Raw genomic sequence first — 18847 nt, 5'->3', positions numbered from 1 at the left:
AAACACCATGATGATTTCCAGCACAGTACCTCGCTTTTTGAACAAGTTTGTTAATTTGGTTTTGCATTGTTCAACTTGAAAGGAGCTCTCAAAAAAGCATATCCAAGGCCTTATCAAGTTGAACAGAAAAGCAGGTTAAAAAGGAATGTTCCACTCAAGAAAAGGTTTCTTTTGCCTTTAAAGTTGCAAAGCACTCTCCAGCTGATGGTTGTATCACTTACAGTGGCAATTACAACCAGCAGCACCCATAGATTAGTACAAGGTCTTTCAAGCTTAATCACCCAATATTACATTTGATAAGGCTGATTTTCTGGGTACCTAATGCATTTCCTTCATACAAGGCATCATATTGGTTGTACCTGTGCTCAGACTCACCATTTGGTTCTCATTAGTCATCCTGCTCAAGGATATGAGTTCACATCAATTCAGTATGTAATATAAACAAATGACAAATACCTTTGAAGCCAAAAAGACTCTTAATAAATAAATAGGAAAGAGATTCTTTTCATTTAAATGTTCTATTTTATGACATACATTTTTATTACTAATTTAATGGATTTTTTAAATGGAAGTAGAAGAGCTGTATTTGGCCAATATGCAAGGATACTTTTATAGGATCACAGAGAGTTTGAAATTTTTGTTTTTTGCGCGCGCGCGCACACACACACACACACACCCTCCACATATAGGCAGGCACAAACAGAGGTCAAGTGAGAGTACATCTATATCCATTAAGCATAAAATAGCAGTATCAGAAGCAGTACAGAATCAGAATATTTTAAACACAACAAACTTGAAATCATACAGGAAGTTTTCACTAGTGTGAATGTTGTACTTAGCAATGGTTATATTTCAGGATTTTGTTAATTCAGGCTAATTACAATGGGGTTGGAAACCAGACAGTGTGTTAAGGAGTAAAAGCCATTGTTTCTCAGTTGCCGTTCTACCTGGAGAAGTTCCAACAGCCTTTGTTTGAGCACAGATACTCTAGTTAGGTCAGTCTAAACACCATGCCCAGACATTCTGGTGTCCTGATAAAATGTTAATCTGATTTTTTTTTTCTTCCTGCTGGAAAGTGTCCGCAGATTCTTAATTGTAGCAAACCTTAATTCACAAGACTTCTGTTCTAGCTCATGATCTATATGAAAATTATATAACTCATTTGATCTTCTTGCTGGGAAATATAGCTAGCTTATTTCCTTCTACATAAACTTTGGCATCAGTAAGAAGTACAAAATCACATTCCTGCATTGCACATACCAAAATAGTAACTGTAGGCTTTTCCCTTTTCTGGGTGGCATAGAGAAATAGTCTGCTCAAAGAAGTCCTGCAAACCCTGCCAACAGAGATGAGCTGACAAATTTTTCCTCCTCTTTTAGAGTCACAATGCACAAAGTTCTTTGATGAAAAACAAGAAGGAAATAGAGATTAGATGCCTAAGTTTTAGAGAGACTAAATGAGGACATTTCCACAAATACAAAGTATTGATAAATATGCAGAACCTGCTATTAGGAAATTCTGTGCTCTTCCTAGGCACCATCACCATCCTACTGTGTTTCCATGGCCAAGTTGCTCGTAATGTCCTTTGGCCCACTTTTCTCTAATAGGAAAAAGAGAAAACATTTGGCTTCTACCAACCTCAAAGGAGATTAAGAATAATAGTAATAGTAATAAAACAGAGTAATCAATTTCAGTCCTCCTCTGCTTGACAGACGCTGCCCATACTTTATTTTTCATCCTGATGACTACCCTAGAAGGTAGCATTAATATTGCATTAAAGTATTAACAAGAAGATATTATTATCCCTATTTTTTAAATCAGCAAACCGTAGCTGAGAGAGCTAAATGTTTCTGGCAACAGATGGCAATGAAGTGAAGCAGCCAGGATCTGAGTGCTGGTCCATCTCACTCTTGCATTGCCATCACACTGCTCCCCCTCTCCCATGCTCTAATAATAAAGGTAAATGTAACAAAGTGGGAATGGGGATAATGACCTCTACCATGCCTGGGCTAGCATCATGGTATCTAAAGGCATGTCCTTGAAAGATATCTGGTTGGGGCTTCTTCTAAGTTGTACAGTCAAGTTTTTCTCCTTTATTCAGCTACTGAACTTGGCTCTGTAAGCACTATCTCCTCCTCACAGAAAGTGATTTAATCCTGACATGGAGGTATAGATGACACAGTATCTGTCCACCTAAAAAATGTGCTTCCTTTGGGATGACGCAGGGCACCCATGAGCCTCCTGTGGAGACTGAGCTCCTAGGTAAGGAATGAGGGGTTGTTGGAACTGAAATAAAGCTTGGAAAAGGAGAATCTGCAGGTCTTCAGAAGGATGAATCCCAAAGACATAACAGAACCAGAGGGAGGCCAGGCCATGGGGGAATTAGAGAAAATGCATGAGAACCTAGAAGGTAAGAGTGAAGTCCAAGTGAGGGTAATGGGGATCCAGTCTGTGGGCAAACCATGGACATTCCTTTCAGCATTTGGGTTGTCTAAGCTGGCTTGTTAAATAAAAAGCACTTAAGGCACAATTGTCTGTGTTTATGTCAAGAGTGTATTACAAATATTATGCACAGCAGATTTCTCTTCAGCATATGTGTACAGCCCAGGCTATTTTTCAGGCAACCTCTCTTAAAAAAAAAAAGTGAAGAAATATTGTATTACAGAATTAATTCTAATAAAATCATGCACTCCAAGAACATCTGGCCTGGTTCCTCTATCACAGATGAGAAAACTGTGGCTTGAAAAGGTTAACTGAGTTACCTAAAGATACAATCTGGTTAACATCAGATCAGGAATAGAACCTGAGTCTCCCGACTCCTGTTCTGGTGCTCAGTCCTAATTATTACTATTTCTAGAATTCCTCATCTTAGAAAATTTCCCCCTGGATTAAACACTTAAAATACAGGTCATTCTAATTCTAACTGTACCTGTGAACAAATTGTGCTAGTTGTTTGAAAGTTGTATCTCAAGACCTAGGTTGCCTATTTCATGACATTACACTGTGTTAATCAACATGTTAAAGCAACTGTGAATGGATCTTCTACTTTCCCAAATTGCTAGGCTCTTTGAAAAGCATGGTTACATGCTAAAGATTCTAAACTACAGATTAGATTACAGCTAAAGATTCTAAGTTTGGAAGTGATATTTTTCTTTCTTATTGCCTAACTGCCCACCTACAATTTCACGATTACTTCCTTTGACATGAGGTCGCTGACAGAGGGTAAAGGAAAGAGGAAACATGGAAGGAGTAAGAATATAATTTACAACATCAGTAACAAAATAACTATTATAATGTGATGTCATTTTTCACATATATTGTCTTTTGTGATCCTTTAAATACAACTTAGCAGTAGATATTAACTCTGTTCTACAAATTAAGTAACAGACTCAAAGAGATCCAAGAAGTACTATTCTCCTATGTTGGGCACAAGAAAAAAGAAAAGAAGTTTGTATTTAGACTGTGAAATGTCTATTTATGAGCACCTTAGCTTCTGTGGTTTCTTCTGGAATTAATTAGCTGAGAAATGTACTTTCAATAATTTTCTCATGGTCAAGTGGATTTTGGACTATGAAAGCCAAGAACGGAAATACTAATTTTAACAATTAATGTGGAGGTGTTTTTTCCTGTCAGTAATTAGACCCTGAATCAATTGCCCTGTAGTTTCATTATTCTTCAGTTGTTTTGAAATCACAAAACATTTATGTTAATGTAATATAAAGGAGGATAATTGCTTTCTTATTTGCTGTAACAAGATGGCTTCTGTATATTTTTCTAGAACTGGCCTTAGACCATTTAGGTATAAATTAAAGAAAGGGAGAAATATAGCTAATTAAAATCAGTGTATTTAGAGGAAAAAGTAAATGAGGTATCAGTTTGTTTAGCAGACTGTTGTTTGAGAGTGGGAACCATGGAACTACTGTGAACGTGTTATTTTACAATTTAATGTCCTCACCAAAAGCCTGGGCTGTGCAATTGCCTTAGTGGTAAAACTGCCTTTTTATAAAGTCTTAATCATGCTTCAGAAACTGAGCCCATGTGGACAGAGCCTAAAAGAGACCAATTGTATATTAAGTAGTCTCCAAAAGGGGGGCTCTAAAATGAAGTACCAGAGTGTAATCTGTTTGTACCTTCATGACAGTTCATTTATTCATTGAATAAATATTTATTGATTGCTTATTATGTGCCTTTTAGTTAAATTAGTGGAAATAATATGGAACCATTACTGGCATACTTCCTAGTCCATAGTAGAGTTTCAATAAATTTTCACTGAATGGATGGAATAAAACAACACTAACGTGAACATAAATTTGTTCTTAACTTTCTTTTTTTCAGCTAATGGAGATGTTTTTATTTATAAAGTAAGTACTGATGAATGTCTCATAAAATATGTTGCTCTGTCTCATGAATTATTGAACAATGGAAGATTAAATCAATCTCCAAGGATCTATATGAGTCCTCATTTCTTAATTATACTCATACTCATTTTATTTTTTAAGGCATACTTAGGGATTTTTTGAGATTTGAGACTTCAAGGAGCGGTATCATTTAAACAAAAAAACTCATCGTTCTAATTTTCATAGATAACTTTTTTAGTTACATAAGACACACATTCTAGTGAACTCTGGGCAAGTCACTCACTCCCTCTTCGTCTCAATTTCCACATTTGTAAAATAGTGAAAATACTGTGGGCACATTCGTTTTTGTGACTCTTTGTGTACAAATTATATAATATGGCTAGCAATTTCTAATGCTTAGCAACTGAGTAACTAACTCAGTGCTTAATAAATGAGTTTTCTGTTTCTCATTTGCCAACACCCAGCCACTCCTTATCTTGTCTGAAATAAACTTTTTATGTGGCTTCAGACTTTACTAAATTCTCCAGAAAGAAGGTTGTTTTCCTGACTTTTTTGTATCACACATTTTGGTATGTTTTATAATGTGCATACACTGATAAAGTAATTCGTTTCAATATATAAATGCATACAAACAAATGCTTATTGGATTGCATGCTCATTTTTTATTGATAGAAACACACAAAATAAAATGGAAGCCACTTGCTTTGAGTATCCTTACTTGACCTTGTCATTGGGAGAAAATTCACATTTACTGAACACCTTCTATATACTGGTGTAACCCTCTACTGCAAGTCTTCACCCAAGGATGTTGGCAGGTGCGCATTCTGTGAGACCTTGCCATTCTTATCTTTTTAGAATTCTGTGCTACCATATATGAACTCGGCAGCAGCTATCCAGTGCAAATTACTTATCTTCTCATGTTTCAGTTCGGTCATCTATGAAATTAAAAAAATATATGTTCTACAAGAAAAGATGAATCAAAAGATAATCCAATCTCTGAGAATGAATGACCTCATTAAGGCTATTAGGGTGAAATTCATTGAAATTTTTCTTTTGAGACAGTTGGGTATACCCTAAAGAATTAACAAGTTTTTGCCTCCTGTGTGATGATCTGGAGATGCTTGTATCATAGCAACTGAGATTTGAGTGATTAAAACATAAAGAGCTTCCAGTTGTAAAGATTTGGGTATATTTTATTTATTTATTAAAGATTTTATTTATTTATTTATTTATTTATTTATTTATTTAATAGAGAGAGAGAGAGAAAGGAAGAGAGCACAAGCAAGAGGAGTTACAGAGGGAGAGGGAGAAGCAGGCCAGAGATGAAGACAGACTTATAACCAACTGAGCCACCCAGGTACCCCAAGATTTAGGTTTAGATCATAAGTCTTCTCCATGGGAAAACATAAAAAGATAGGCAACTGTATACTAGAAAGAAATGAACTTTTGAAATGAGTTAGACAAGATATAATTACTTTTTCCACATTTTACTTATTTTTTTTAAAGATTTTATTTATTTATGAGAGACATAGAGAGAGAGAGAGAGGCAGAGACAGGCAGAGGGAGAAGCAGGCTCCATGCAGGAAGCCCAATGTGGGACTCAATCCCAGAACTCCAGGATCACACCCTGGGCTGAAGGCAGGCTCCAAACCACTGAGCCACCCAGGGATCCCCTTTTTCCACATTTTAAAACTCCAACCTCTAGAGCAATAGAAATAGCAGGGAGAATATAATAAGTTCTCAACAAATTTGTGTTGCATTAATGTCATGTTGGTCGAGAAATTTGTCAGTTAACAGAGATAGGGAGATAGAAACTATACTGAGCCTCAGCTTTGGTCTTAGTTTTGGCCTTAGTCTTCTCTGGCTGAGTCCAAAGCCTACTTACTGATCCTTCTAGTCCAGTTAAGAAACGAGCGAAAAAATTGCTAATACTTCATCACCCAGATAAGTATTCCAACATGTGTAAGAAGGACCAGGTGCAGCACCACCCAGAAGACGCCCTCTCTAAGGGGGGGGTATGAAAGATTTTACACACTGCTCATTCCAAAGTTCCCAGCCCACCTGCTTCAATAGGCCCTGTCCCTTCCTCCATACTGCCCTTTCATTTTAAGATTGCAGAGGTTAACACAACAGAGAGGAGAGATGGGTAATAGGAGAGTGGCTCATGAGACATTGTTAAGTTCTTATCTAAAAAAATTGATTAGAAATTCCTTTGCTGGATAATTGATAGGTCAAATAAAATATATCAGGCACATAATATACACTCAATAAATGTTAAATCAATCAATTACTTGTTATATAATAAAATATATAAACTTTTATAGTGCTTAAATTAAATGATTTAATGACAAATTTCGTACCTGAATTTAGTAAACAACTCAGAAAATGTTTCCAAAATACTGATGTCTCTAATTCGATAATTTCTGTTTATAATGTAAAATTATATGTCACTTTAGATCTCAAAATCAGAATTTTTTTATTGTGCTATCTCAAAATTTTAGTAATTTTTAGTTACATTTCATTTCCCTGACATTATTGCATGACAATATTTTTTTTTCTTTTACTCCTATGTTGTTTCATATTAGGAAATATGTATTGGACCCCAAAGTACTGTGCTGTGTACATTTCCTTTGTAAGACCATTCAGGTAAAAATATGTATGCTTTCTCTATATGAATGAAATAATTCAAGTAATAGTGAAAATGTCTTTTAATCTAAGTATGTTAAAATTTTAATTTTTTAAGAGACCTCAAAAAATACCTGCACAATACCAATCCCAGCAGAAATTGTAGGGTGGCATCCAAGGTATATAAAGATTAAATGTACTTAATATTAGTTTATTTCTCAATGTCTTTGTGAAGCCAAAGTTCAGAGGTGGAATCTTTTAGAAAAAGGCAGTAAGTATATGATCATGAACATGAACTCAGGTGGTAGGTTTCTTGGAGTTTATAATCTAGCTAACCAGTTGTATAGTTTTGCAGGAAACATCTAATCTGTCTATGCCTCAGTTCTCTCAACTGTACTGTGGGGATGATAATAGTACCTATTAATAGTAAGAGGTTTTGCAAAGATTGCATGAGTCAGAAATGTAAACTACTTTAAATGGCATCTGGAAAATATTAGTAGCATTAAATTGATACTTGTACCCATATTTTTAAAAGTCAGGTATATGTTCCAGGGAGAAAGAAATTACGAACCTAGAAAGATTTAAAAGTAATTCCTTTCAACAATTGAGGTACAGGTCCCCAGCCTCAGGTCTTAATGTCTAATTTAGTTTAAAGAACAAAATGCTTTCCCAGACAATGCACATACTTCATTGTCTAATTATGTAAGAGGAGCCAATCTTCAAAACCTGAGGTTAAAACTGGTGATTACAAAGCTTACTATGCCAGTCTAATGCTGTATCAATATTTGGGTGATAAAACAGAAATATATTATTATTTTAAACTTTACTCTTTGATCATTGACTGATTGTAATTAGTGTTTTTGGAGCTGCAAAGATGTAATTGATATTTGGATATAAAAACATAGAACAGGGTTTTCCCATCAAACTTAACATATATATTAGGTCTGGTTGCTCATCCCTATTAACTACTATTGCTTTTTGAAGGATTTAGTTTGAGTTTCTTGTGTTCTTCAATGCTTTAAAAAAACATTATTAGAATTCTAGAAATTTATAATAGGAACATGTTCTGTGATAGAAGAAGGCAAGGATCTTTTAACATGGGGATTTTTCTTTTATCGTGTTAACCACACAACAAGAATTGTGTAAACACTTAACATATATGTTCAAGCTACCCATCCATATATGTTTTTATTCTACATTGAAGCTACTGGGTATGTCCTTTGCTTTACTAGGCCCTGGGGATAGAGAATTAATAAATAAGACCATTTCTCTGTTCTCGAGGGTTTTATCACTGAAGAAAAGAGAAAAGTGAAGGAGCAACTGCCATCCCATATGACAATCACTATGACAGAGGCATTCATCTGGCCATCTCTGTGCAGTTAGAGAAAATGATCCAAAGGAAACATCAAGGACAGAAAGCATCTGGAGCTTTAAGGATGCCCAATCCCTGGTATTTTATACCAGAAGTTCTTTACGAGGGAAAACAAAAGTGAAAATAAAAGCAGAAAACACCCAACATATAATGAAGGCTTCTTAAGATATTACCAAAAAAAAAAAAATTTTAAATTGCATTGGAGAAACTACACAGGGAAGAAATTTAAGACCTTGGAAATCAGATGATTAAGAGCGTGATTTAAAAGTACCAAGTACTTTTCACCCTTGATGCCTCTGTTTAAACCCCTCGCATGCATGGCCAGCTCTCGCCTCTGTCCTTAAGTGGCATTTCCACTGAAGCCTGGGGCTATTCTTTCCTGAAAAGCACCAGACTAATGCCAGCTGGCGACATGTGCCAGAGTGGCAGCAGGGTGTAGCGGGGCTTGTGCTTCCAGGGAATTTAACAGATAGGGTTCCCCACTCTGACTTGCTACTCAGAAGCTGAGCATGCCATTTAGCTTCTCTGGTGGTAGCAGGGTCTCTTCTCGAGATTTATCTTAAAATTCCCAAAGGGGTCATGAGTATTAAATTAGATAATTTATGGGGAAATGCCTAAATAACAACCCAATAAAAATTCTTTTCTTCTTAGACCTGAGTTACTGCTCAATAAATCCTACCTTCAGTAACTAAAAGGGAACTCAGCTGTAGAAAAGATAGGTAGTAGATTTGAGCACAAGAAGCAATTTTCATGTTTGGATGCTGAAGAAGTTGGTAGAGAAACTATGTAAGAGTAAAGAAGGAGTTGTTGTTTTTTTTTTTTCCCCAAAGGGCACATATTCCCTGAAACACCCTCTTCCCCTTTGGCAATCACAGCCATTGTAGCAATGTTGAGGGGAAAGCAGGTTGACAGCCGTGAGCAAAGAAGTTTACAGCATGTGTCCTGGAGGTAGGCACCTGGGTAGGAATCTGGGTGCTCCCACTCACCAGCTTTGTGACCCCTGGACAATTCATGTAACCTACATCTGCCTCAGTTTCTCATCTGTAAATTGGGAATATCAATAGATACTTTATAAGGTGTGGACTGAATGCAGCAGTCTTTTATAGAATTTACCACAGTATCTGGCACCCACATGCCCAACACAAATGCTATGTGAGTGTTAAGATATTGTTCATGTTTTCTGTGTAATAGTAATGTCCTGACTTCTTTTGATTGAATTTGGTGGACATTTACTGACCACCTAAAACTTCCAAAGCACTGTGAGATACACATTTCTCACTTTTAAGTATCTAATCTTAGGACCAGGGCTGAAATATACAGAAAACTATAATACAAGGCCGACAAACAGGTCCTTCAATAAAATATATACGGAGTACAGGAGTCAGAGTCTTCAGTTCTGAATGAAGAGCATGAAGAAGGTTTCAAGGAGAAAAAAATCATGTGATCTTGACCTTTATGAGGACAATTTTTATGGGACACGAATGTGAAGATGTAATGTGAAGCAGAGACAACAACATGTCTTTTGAGACATCAGTGTGATGGGAACATAAGCTGTTTGTGGGTTGGGACAGTGGAAAGTAGGTATGGAGCAAAATTAAATGAGAAAGGCAGACTAGGCTATATAATGTTAAAGGTCATAAGTACCATTCTAAAAAATTGGCACTTATTTTGGTTATTGGTGGGACACTCTTAAAGGCATGATCAGATGTGAACTCTAGAAAAATCAGCCTAGAAGCATTGTAGAGGATGAAATGAATCACGCAGAGGACAGAGGTAATACATTACAGAGGGTAGTGACCATGTAAAAGAAATGGAATAGAATGTTTCTGAAATCATGCCAGCATATGGAGAATTCTAGAACTAAATGGCAACGTAAGCAGCCCCTCATTTCACTGACAACAGATGAGGCCCAGAAAGGTTAAATGACTTGCCTCAAATTCCAGAAGCTAGTGGAATAAATGAGGGGAGAAACTGGCTTCTCCTGGCTCTAAGGTTGGCATTGGTTTCCTTCTATCACACTGCCCTGTTTGAATTTGTACCTATGCATGCTATTGAAACCACAGCCAGTTTATTTCTGAAAACTAGTTTAGAAACCTAAACCTTGAATGATGTTATAGACTCATTCTTGGCCTGTTCCTTCCCTTAACAATACTACACGTTAGTGTGTTTTTTATAACCCATATTTTTGAGATTCATTGTAGTTCATCTAAATATGCTGCAATTCAGATAGCCTTATAAACTATAAAGCCCTATACTATATTGAAGTATATATTATTGGTAATTATCATTGCCAATATTTTAAGGAAACATTTATCTCTAGTAACTACAAGGCAAAAATTACTGAGGAATGTCATTAAATATTGCACCATAGGAAGTGGGAAATTCTATCATCGCTGTGTTGACCTATGACAATTTCCTTTGTGGCACAAATTTAGTAAAATTCCTTTGATCTGCTAATATTTCTTCTGGTTTGATTTCAATATATTTTCAATATATTGTGTTAACGTTTTAAATTTCACATTTTATACAATTTGGGGATACTTCATCAGAATTGATTCCCAGCCTCTCATTTAAAATTCGTTATTCAGGGACACCTGGGTGGCTCAATGGTTGAGTCCGTGATCCTGGAGTCCAGCATTGAGTCCCACATCAGGCTCCCTGCAGGGAGCCTGCTTCTTCCTCTGCCTGTGTCTCTGCCTCTCTCTTTGTGTGTCTCTCATGAATAAATAAATAAAATCTTTAAAAAAATAAAATAAAATTCATTATTCATAAAAAATAAATAAAATGAAATTTTTTATTCACTTTTAAACATGTTCTTTTCCTTGTAGATTACCTCTTGCACATGAGTGGTATGAATATACACAATTACGTTCTTTGATTCTTGTGCCAATTATTCTTATGAAAAGCAAAGAAATTTCATTCTGAAATTTCTTGTGCAAGTGTTGAAAAGCAAGTGTGCTGTTGTTTAAATCATCTTGTAGCAATAATGTACAATTTTCCACCAGCAGCCTTGGCCCAGATTGGCATCTTACTCTTTTCTGACAGCTACGTTCTTTGATACCTAAGAGGCATCTTTACTTTTGTATTTCCAGAACAAAACCTTGGATTTCTCTTACTCAAGCTTCTCCCAGCCTTCCCTCTTTCCATAAATGATGCCACTGACCTGATTGCTCAAGCCTTGCATCCTTCAAATCAGCCTTTAGTCTTTTTCCTTCAGTGATCAGACCATCAACAAGTCCTGTCACTTCTGTCTCCTAAATCATATCCAGGTCGGGCAACTTCTCCACACTACACCTGCGTAAAAGCTGCCATCACGTCTTGCCTGGCTTACTGCAAGTGCCATGCAGCCACTAGCATGGATGCTCAGTGGGTGCAGGGAGTTTGCTCTTTTGTTTACTGCTGTCTTTCTCACTCGCAGAGCAGTGTCTAGTGCGTACAGTATATTCAAGAAGCATTTGAGTTTTGATGAGCCTTCTAAATTTTCACCCGGCTTCTACTTTGACCCACTACAATCCATCCTCAACCCAACAGCCAGAGTGATGTTTGTAAAACAGATTTCAAGTCATATTACACCTCTGCTTAAATTCTCCAAAGCATTTCCAAATGTACTGTGTGAATAAACGATTAACTCTGGCCACAGCCTTCAATCCTTTGCAAAGCTTGGCCCCAAGAGGCTCCACCTCTTTGACTTCTTACATCACTTCTCCCTTTTGACTCTGCCTTTTACCTGGTTTTTATATGTTCTTTCTTGCCACATCAAGTCTCTGCTTAAATGAAACCTTACTTAGGTAGGTCTTCTCCGATCTAAGGTAGCAATCCAGGCGCTCAATTACCATAGCCATCTTTTTTTTATCTTCTTTAGAATATACACTCCTTCTTGTACCATAATTTTTAAATTTTTATCTGCCTTCCTTAGCTAGAACGAGATCTTCATGAGAAGAAAGATTTTGTTTGATTCTGTCTGTGTTCCCAGGACACAGAGCAAGGCCTAGTGCTTGCAGGCTCTCAGTAGATATTTGTTGAATAAATAAATAAACAAAGGAACATTTAATATTATATATGTTAATTGGCCCTTTGCGACTATGATCCCACCAGTATAGGAGGATTTCATAAGACTCTACGTTCCCGATGGCCATAAGAAAGGAAAAGAATGGAATTGACCTGTAATTACTCTAGGCCAAGAGCAAGGTAAACTCTCCCAAATGAGAAGGAAAGTTTGTTCTTATTATCAACATGCTAGAAGCAAATTAAGTTATCTGACCTAGATAAAATGTCATGATAGATTCCATAAAATGTTTTGCTAAAATTGATATCTATTGTCGATTTGTATTTTTTAAATAGGCCTCAAAAAATCAATATTATCTGGCAAATGTAATCTTTTGAAACACATTTCTTTTGTTTGCCTTGTCCTCTAAAACTGTTGTAATTTTCTCTCAAGAATTGCTTCTACTATTTTTACTCACAAGTTCCTTAGCAGATGATAATTAGACGAATCAATCTCGTTTTTTTTGAAAACCATTTTCCTAATCTTCAGGTAATTTCTTTCCATCCTCTATATTGCTGCATAAAAATAGCAAATTCACACTTTTTTCTTGGCTATAACATAACTAGAGAATAAAATTCCTAATGCCTGCCTATATGGATTTTTAAAAATATCTTTTTAAATCTCATTTTAAATGCAAATGAAAGATGTCTGTGATTTTATTATGTATATATATCAATTCTATATCTGTGCCCAAATTAGTACATACCATCTGTTAAAGTTCTTCCATTCAAAAGGAAGTTTCGTTGATGAGTATTTCAAAAGATGATACTTCTGAAGATAAGTGTGTTAGAAGGAACCATTGTAATTTTTTTAATTTAAATCCAATTTGCCAGCATATAGTATAACACCAGTGCTCATCATACCACGTGCCCTCCTTAGTGCCCATCACCCAGTCACCCCATCCCCCTCACTACCTCCCCTTCTGCAGCCCTTTGTTTGTTTCCCAGAGTCAGGAGCCTCTCATAGTTTGTCTTCCTCTCTAATTTTTCCCACTCAGTTCCCTCTGCTTCCCTTATGGTCCCTTTCACTATTTCTTATATTCCACAAATTAATGAACCCATATGATAACTGTCTTTCTCCAACTGACTAATTTCACTCAGCATAATACCCTTCCAGTTCCATCCATGTTGATGTAAATGGTAGGTCTTCATCCTTTCTGATGACTGAGTAATATTTGGAAGCATTGTAATTTAATTCATTACATTGTCTGGTAGTAAAATATAGTATAGGACAACAGTGTATAAAACTACTTTTTCCACAAATATTATAAATATTTTGTTCAGATCATTCTTAAGAACAAATTGAAGGGTTCTGGGTGGCACAGTCAGATTAACGAGCTACCTTCAGCTCGGGTCCTGATCTCAGGGTCTTGGGACTGAACCCCACATCAGGCTCTCTGCTCAGCGGAGAGCCTCTCTGCTCTGCTTCTCCTTCTTCCTGACACTCTCTCTGCTTGTGTTTTCTCTCTCTCTATATATATATATATATATATAGAGAGAGAGAGAGAGAGAGAGATAGCGGTTTACCGCTGCCTGCAGCCCAGGGTGTGATCCTGGAGACCCTGGATCGAGTCCCACATCAGGCTTTCTGCATGGAGCCTGCTTCTCCCTCTGCCTGTGTCTCTGCCTCTCTCTCTCTCTCTCTCTGCATTTCTATGAATAAATAAATAAAATCTAATATATATATATATATATATTCCTAACAAATAAAATTTTAAAAATGAAGAATACAAAGAATAAAAGTTTAAAAAAAAAAAAGCCAGAGAAGTGCCAAAAAGAAGAAAAATATGACCATTATTCTGAAAACAGATGAGGGTCTTAAAATATGTTTCTATAGAACTGTAAAGGCTATTAATACATGGTTAGAAAAATGGTGTAGCTGGAAAAATGGGCAGTTTCAGGAAGACTGCTGTCTGCAATGACTAAGGTGCATCACATTACTGAAGGAAATTATTTTCACTTAAAAATTAATTTACTATATTTACATACATGCATGTGTATTTGGAAGTCACTCTGATGTATATTAGTGGAAATATAGAAATGAGTAAGATTAGGCCCCCACTTTAAGGAAATTTTCATTGAGAAGCAGAGCAAAGACTCCAACTAACCTATAGCAGATAACTATTATAAAGAACAGCATATAAAAATTTCCTAAAAAGGAGAACTAGGGAATTAAGAATGAGGAAATTACTCTCAAAAAGAATTACCATGTAAAGAATTATGAAAAAGGGGACACTTGACAAGTATATTACTAATAGTTATAGCAATAGCAATAATAATACTAACATTTATAAGCTATTCTTCATCCCAAGCAGTGGCTCCTTTCATACTTTCAACTACCTGTGATGATGGGTACATACTGTCAATGTACTGATTTCATGGATAAGAAGACTGAGACTTAAGGAAAACATTTCCAAGTTCACATTGGTGGTAGTGAGTAGAAGAGCTGATATTAGAACCCCCTGGTTGCCTTGAAAACCATATGACCCCATTGGTTTGACTACAGTATGTGGAATTCAGAGTGTCCCTTCCTGTTTATACATACACATGTACACACACAGACACATGCACACTATAGGACTAGAACTCTCATTTCATGGCTATATCTTCATTGGTACAGTTAAGCAGATTCTAAAGTAATCATCCACAAAATTCAATGCCAAATAATGTCTTTCCTAGAGAAGATTTGCTTAATTTTCAGATTGGTCATGTTGACTAAGTCTTGTTCACCTTTCTGCAGAAGACATCAAACACTTCACTGGAGCAGTAGTATCTTAAACTGAGATGATCAAGCGTCTTTTAGGTGGGCATCAGGGGTCTCAGATCTGATTCCCATTTACAAAATATCTTTGTAAGATCTAAAATATGAACTAAAGGCATCAGGGAAAGAGGAAAGAAGATGGGTCATCAAATCTGGTTTAAAAGTGAAATACTTAACATTCACATTAATGGAGGGAAGACTTTTCCTGACTTCATGGAGTCAGTACTTTTAAGATAATGTCTATTTATGTTAAACTGATACATATTTTTGGGGATCCCTGTGTGGTGCAGCAGTTTGGCACCTGCCTTTGGCCCAGGGCGCGATCCTGGAGACCTGGGATCGAATCCCACGTCGGGCACCCAGTGCATGGAGCCTGCTTCTCCCTCTGCCTGTGTCTCTGCCCCTCTCTCTCTGTGTGTGTGTGTGACTATCATAAATAAATAAAAATTTAAAAAAATAAAAATAAAAAACCTGATACATATTTTTAATTAAAAATTTGCAAGTAAGACCTTTAATTAGAACTTTAAGCTAAACAGCCCTCCCGCCATTAATTGATGCTAGTTGTATTTCATTATCCTAAAACTAATATCATTTTTGAAAAAAAAGAAAAGCATAGAATAGTGGTTAAGAAATAAGACTTTGGAGCTCCAATCCATGGGCTCAAAATCTGCCACTTACTAGAGGAGACGGAACAGAAAATTGGCTGGTACATAGTAAGTGCTATATGCATTATTTGTTAAATTAAAACTAAAATATATTTAAGTGGATTTACATGAAAAATCTCCATCACACACATGCAGTGCAAAGCTGGTCGACACTCAAAGCTCCTATGCGTGTATTACAGGAAAGGGAATGGTGAGGAGAAATGATCAGATGTTTGAGTGATCAAATGATCGTGGGTTCTAATGAGAGAAATGTGAGTGTTTTGGTGTACTTTTTGTTCTATTGGAAACTATCAATCTGAATAACAGGAGGACAATGCCAGATTAATCTCTCTATATAATTAGTTTTTCTAATAAACCTAATTCTCACCTCATTACAAAAAGACTCTTGGGAAGAGGAGGCATAATGTTGTTTTCTAAATTTGGTGTGTGTGTGTGTGTTTTTTTTAACCGAACAACCAGATACCACAGATGGTCAAGAATGTCTTCATCAAAAATCTGCCCTGTTTAGTCAAATAAATATTGTATCCTCTACAAGTAACAAAGCCTTAAGCTAAACAATTCTTAATACATGTGTGATATAAGTTTTCAGATTCTGAAAGTATTTATTGCAGTATTAAATTATTAAATGATGTACTGCATGCCCATCATGTGCCAGAAACAATACTATGCCCTAACTCAGCAAAAAATAAATATCCCTGGAAAACTCACTTCATGGTGCATGTACCACCATGGGAGATGGAGACAGAGTGATGAAAAATAAACAGGTGAATTTCAGTTAATGACCACAAAGAAAAAAAAGGCGAGATGGTATAAGGTTAGAGAGGGAAGGATGGATCAAGTCTTCCTTCATTAGAAAGTACAGGAAGTCATCATTAAATGATGAAAAGAAGCCAGTCATACAAAGAGCCAGAGGAAGAGCACAAAAAGAAGGAATGGCAAATGTGAAGGTAGAAGTGAATTAGACTATTTAGGAAAAGCGTGGAATTTTAGGAAAAGTGTGGAAACCAACTAGATATGGTGGGCAGGCGGTTGGGGCATTGTATAAATATCATACAAGAAGATGGAAGAGAAGAGAAAGAAAAGAAAAAAAGTTGAAACAAGAGTCAGTCCATGCAGAAATTTATATTCCATGATGTGACATTTGAATATTATTCAAGTAGAATGGGAAGGTACTAGAATGGTTAAGATAGGGAAGGATGTGACTGAAAATATTTTCCAAAGACCCTTTGGTTTGCTGAGTGGATAGTGGATAGGTGGGAGGGGTGGGGGGAGGAAAAGTGAAAGTACAACACCAGTTAGGAGGTTGATCCGGGAGCAAGGGTGAGGGACAACGGCATGGGCTCATAGCAGGCTGGTAACAGAGGTCGGTGAATTAGAGATATGTTCTGAAAGCAGAAGCCGTAGTGCTTATGAAGGTTTTAACTCTGAGATTGGAGAAGAGTGGTGAGAGAAGGGGAGATCGTCATTTGTTTCTACTTAAAGATGCACTGATCCTATGTGTGACATGTGCACAATAATAAATTGCTCTTCTACATCCTTCCTTCTCAGTTGCCTATATTGGCATCATCGGTGGTTAGCCTGTATTTCCTTGAACTCACCGATGTCTTCAAACCCGTGCACTCTGGATTTAGCTGCTATGACCGGAGTCTTAGCATGCCGTATATTGAACCAACCCAGGAGGCAATTCCATTCCTCATGTTGCTGAGTTTGGCTTTTGCTGGACCTGCAATTACGGTAAGACCTGCCCCCCGATGATGTTTGTCAGTCTCCAAAAACTAAGAATGACCATATTTGTGTAATAAACGCGTTAAAAACAAAAAGTAGAACTTGAAATCTTGAAACAGAAAGATCATGTCTTTGAGATATTGTGAAAATGACATGTAACTTAATAGTTGAAAATCACTGGCAATAGAAGTTAAGATTGGGTCGCCTGGATAGCTCACCGGTTGAGTGTCTGCCTTCGGCTCAGGTCCTGTTCCTGGGTTCCAGGATCAAGTCCCACCTTGGGTTCCTCGCAGGGAGCCTGCTTCTCTCTCTGCCTATGTCTCTGCCTCTCTGTCTCTGTGTCTCTCATGAATAAATAAATAAAATCTTTAAAAATAAATAAATAAAAGTTAAGATTATATAATTACAAACTTGATGGGTCTCTAATGTTCCGTTTTATAAATCGTTCTCAAAAATGTTTGTAACTACATAATTCTCCTTGAATAGCTAGTATGACATTTCTGATATGCTTCCTAATTAATGTGTTGATTTGGTATCTGAAGTCTGGAAAGCTGGAGGGGAAAAACAAATAATTATATAGCCAAGAACTTTCTTCTCAAAAGGCATGTTGATATCACTTACAGCTAGATTTTTTTTTTACTGGATTAGCACTTTTTATTGATTATGAGCACTGAACATCAACAATTATAAAGTAGAAAGGGCATGATTCACATTCCTGGCACGTTGGTGCACACAGGCACGCACACACAAAAATAAAATACTTTAGATGCAAAACAAGCATTTGCATTTTTAAATATATACTATAAAGAAATGCCCTAACCTACTGAAGTTAAATTTAAAACATAGTTATTTTTAGTTTGCTAACTTACACATTATGAATAAACGCATTTTCATTAATTCATTAATAAATAAGACTGGACAAGCCTTTCTACCATCTCTTCTGCCCCCAAAATCCTACATAAAGGACAAGGAACATGTTTCAAGGTTAATAATATTTATTTCTACCAGTAAAAGCCCTTAGTTTGCTTTTACCATGCTCATGAATGTCAGAGGAAGTGGTTATTAAATGAAAAGCTGTATTTGAATGGAAGTTTTACAAGATTCCCTAATGAATTGGCCAATTCTGGTTCAGCACATCAGCAATTTTAGAAAAATCTGTGCATAGACCTTCCAAATTCTATACTTTTATGTATCTATGAATTTGCTTTTTAAAATTTCCCGTGTTAAAAAATTATAGCATATGTTTACACACCAAATAAATTATACAAAATATTCTCAGAAGATAAAAATCAGAACT

At 36.3% G+C, this 18847-nt stretch overlaps 1 protein-coding gene across 6 annotated transcripts in view; it reads left to right on the top strand.

Annotated features, from left to right (window-relative positions):
• PLPPR4 (phospholipid phosphatase related 4) overlaps positions 1-18847 on the top strand; it is a 40224-nt gene that overhangs the window by 3599 nt on the left and 17778 nt on the right. The window contains exons 2-5 of one of the 6 annotated variants that reach the window (XM_072754525.1): positions 4336-4361; positions 5611-5715; positions 6944-7004; positions 17374-17559. In XM_072754525.1, coding sequence (XP_072610626.1) covers positions 17479-17559 — 81 coding nt within the window. In that variant the 5' untranslated portion in view covers positions 4336-4361; positions 5611-5715; positions 6944-7004; positions 17374-17478. Of the gene's footprint in view, positions 1-4335; positions 4362-5610; positions 5716-6943; positions 7005-15139; positions 15203-17373; positions 17560-18847 lie in introns of all 6 variants that reach the window. The other 5 variants (XM_072754524.1, XM_072754527.1, XM_072754526.1 and 2 more) reach the window with 5 other exon arrangements.

Source organism: Vulpes vulpes, chromosome 3, assembly GCF_048418805.1.
Source record: "Vulpes vulpes isolate BD-2025 chromosome 3, VulVul3, whole genome shotgun sequence".
Taxonomy (NCBI): Eukaryota; Metazoa; Chordata; class Mammalia; order Carnivora; family Canidae; genus Vulpes; species Vulpes vulpes.
The sequence above is the reverse complement of the archived record's forward strand: the minus strand, read 5'-3'. Positions and strand labels throughout refer to the sequence as shown.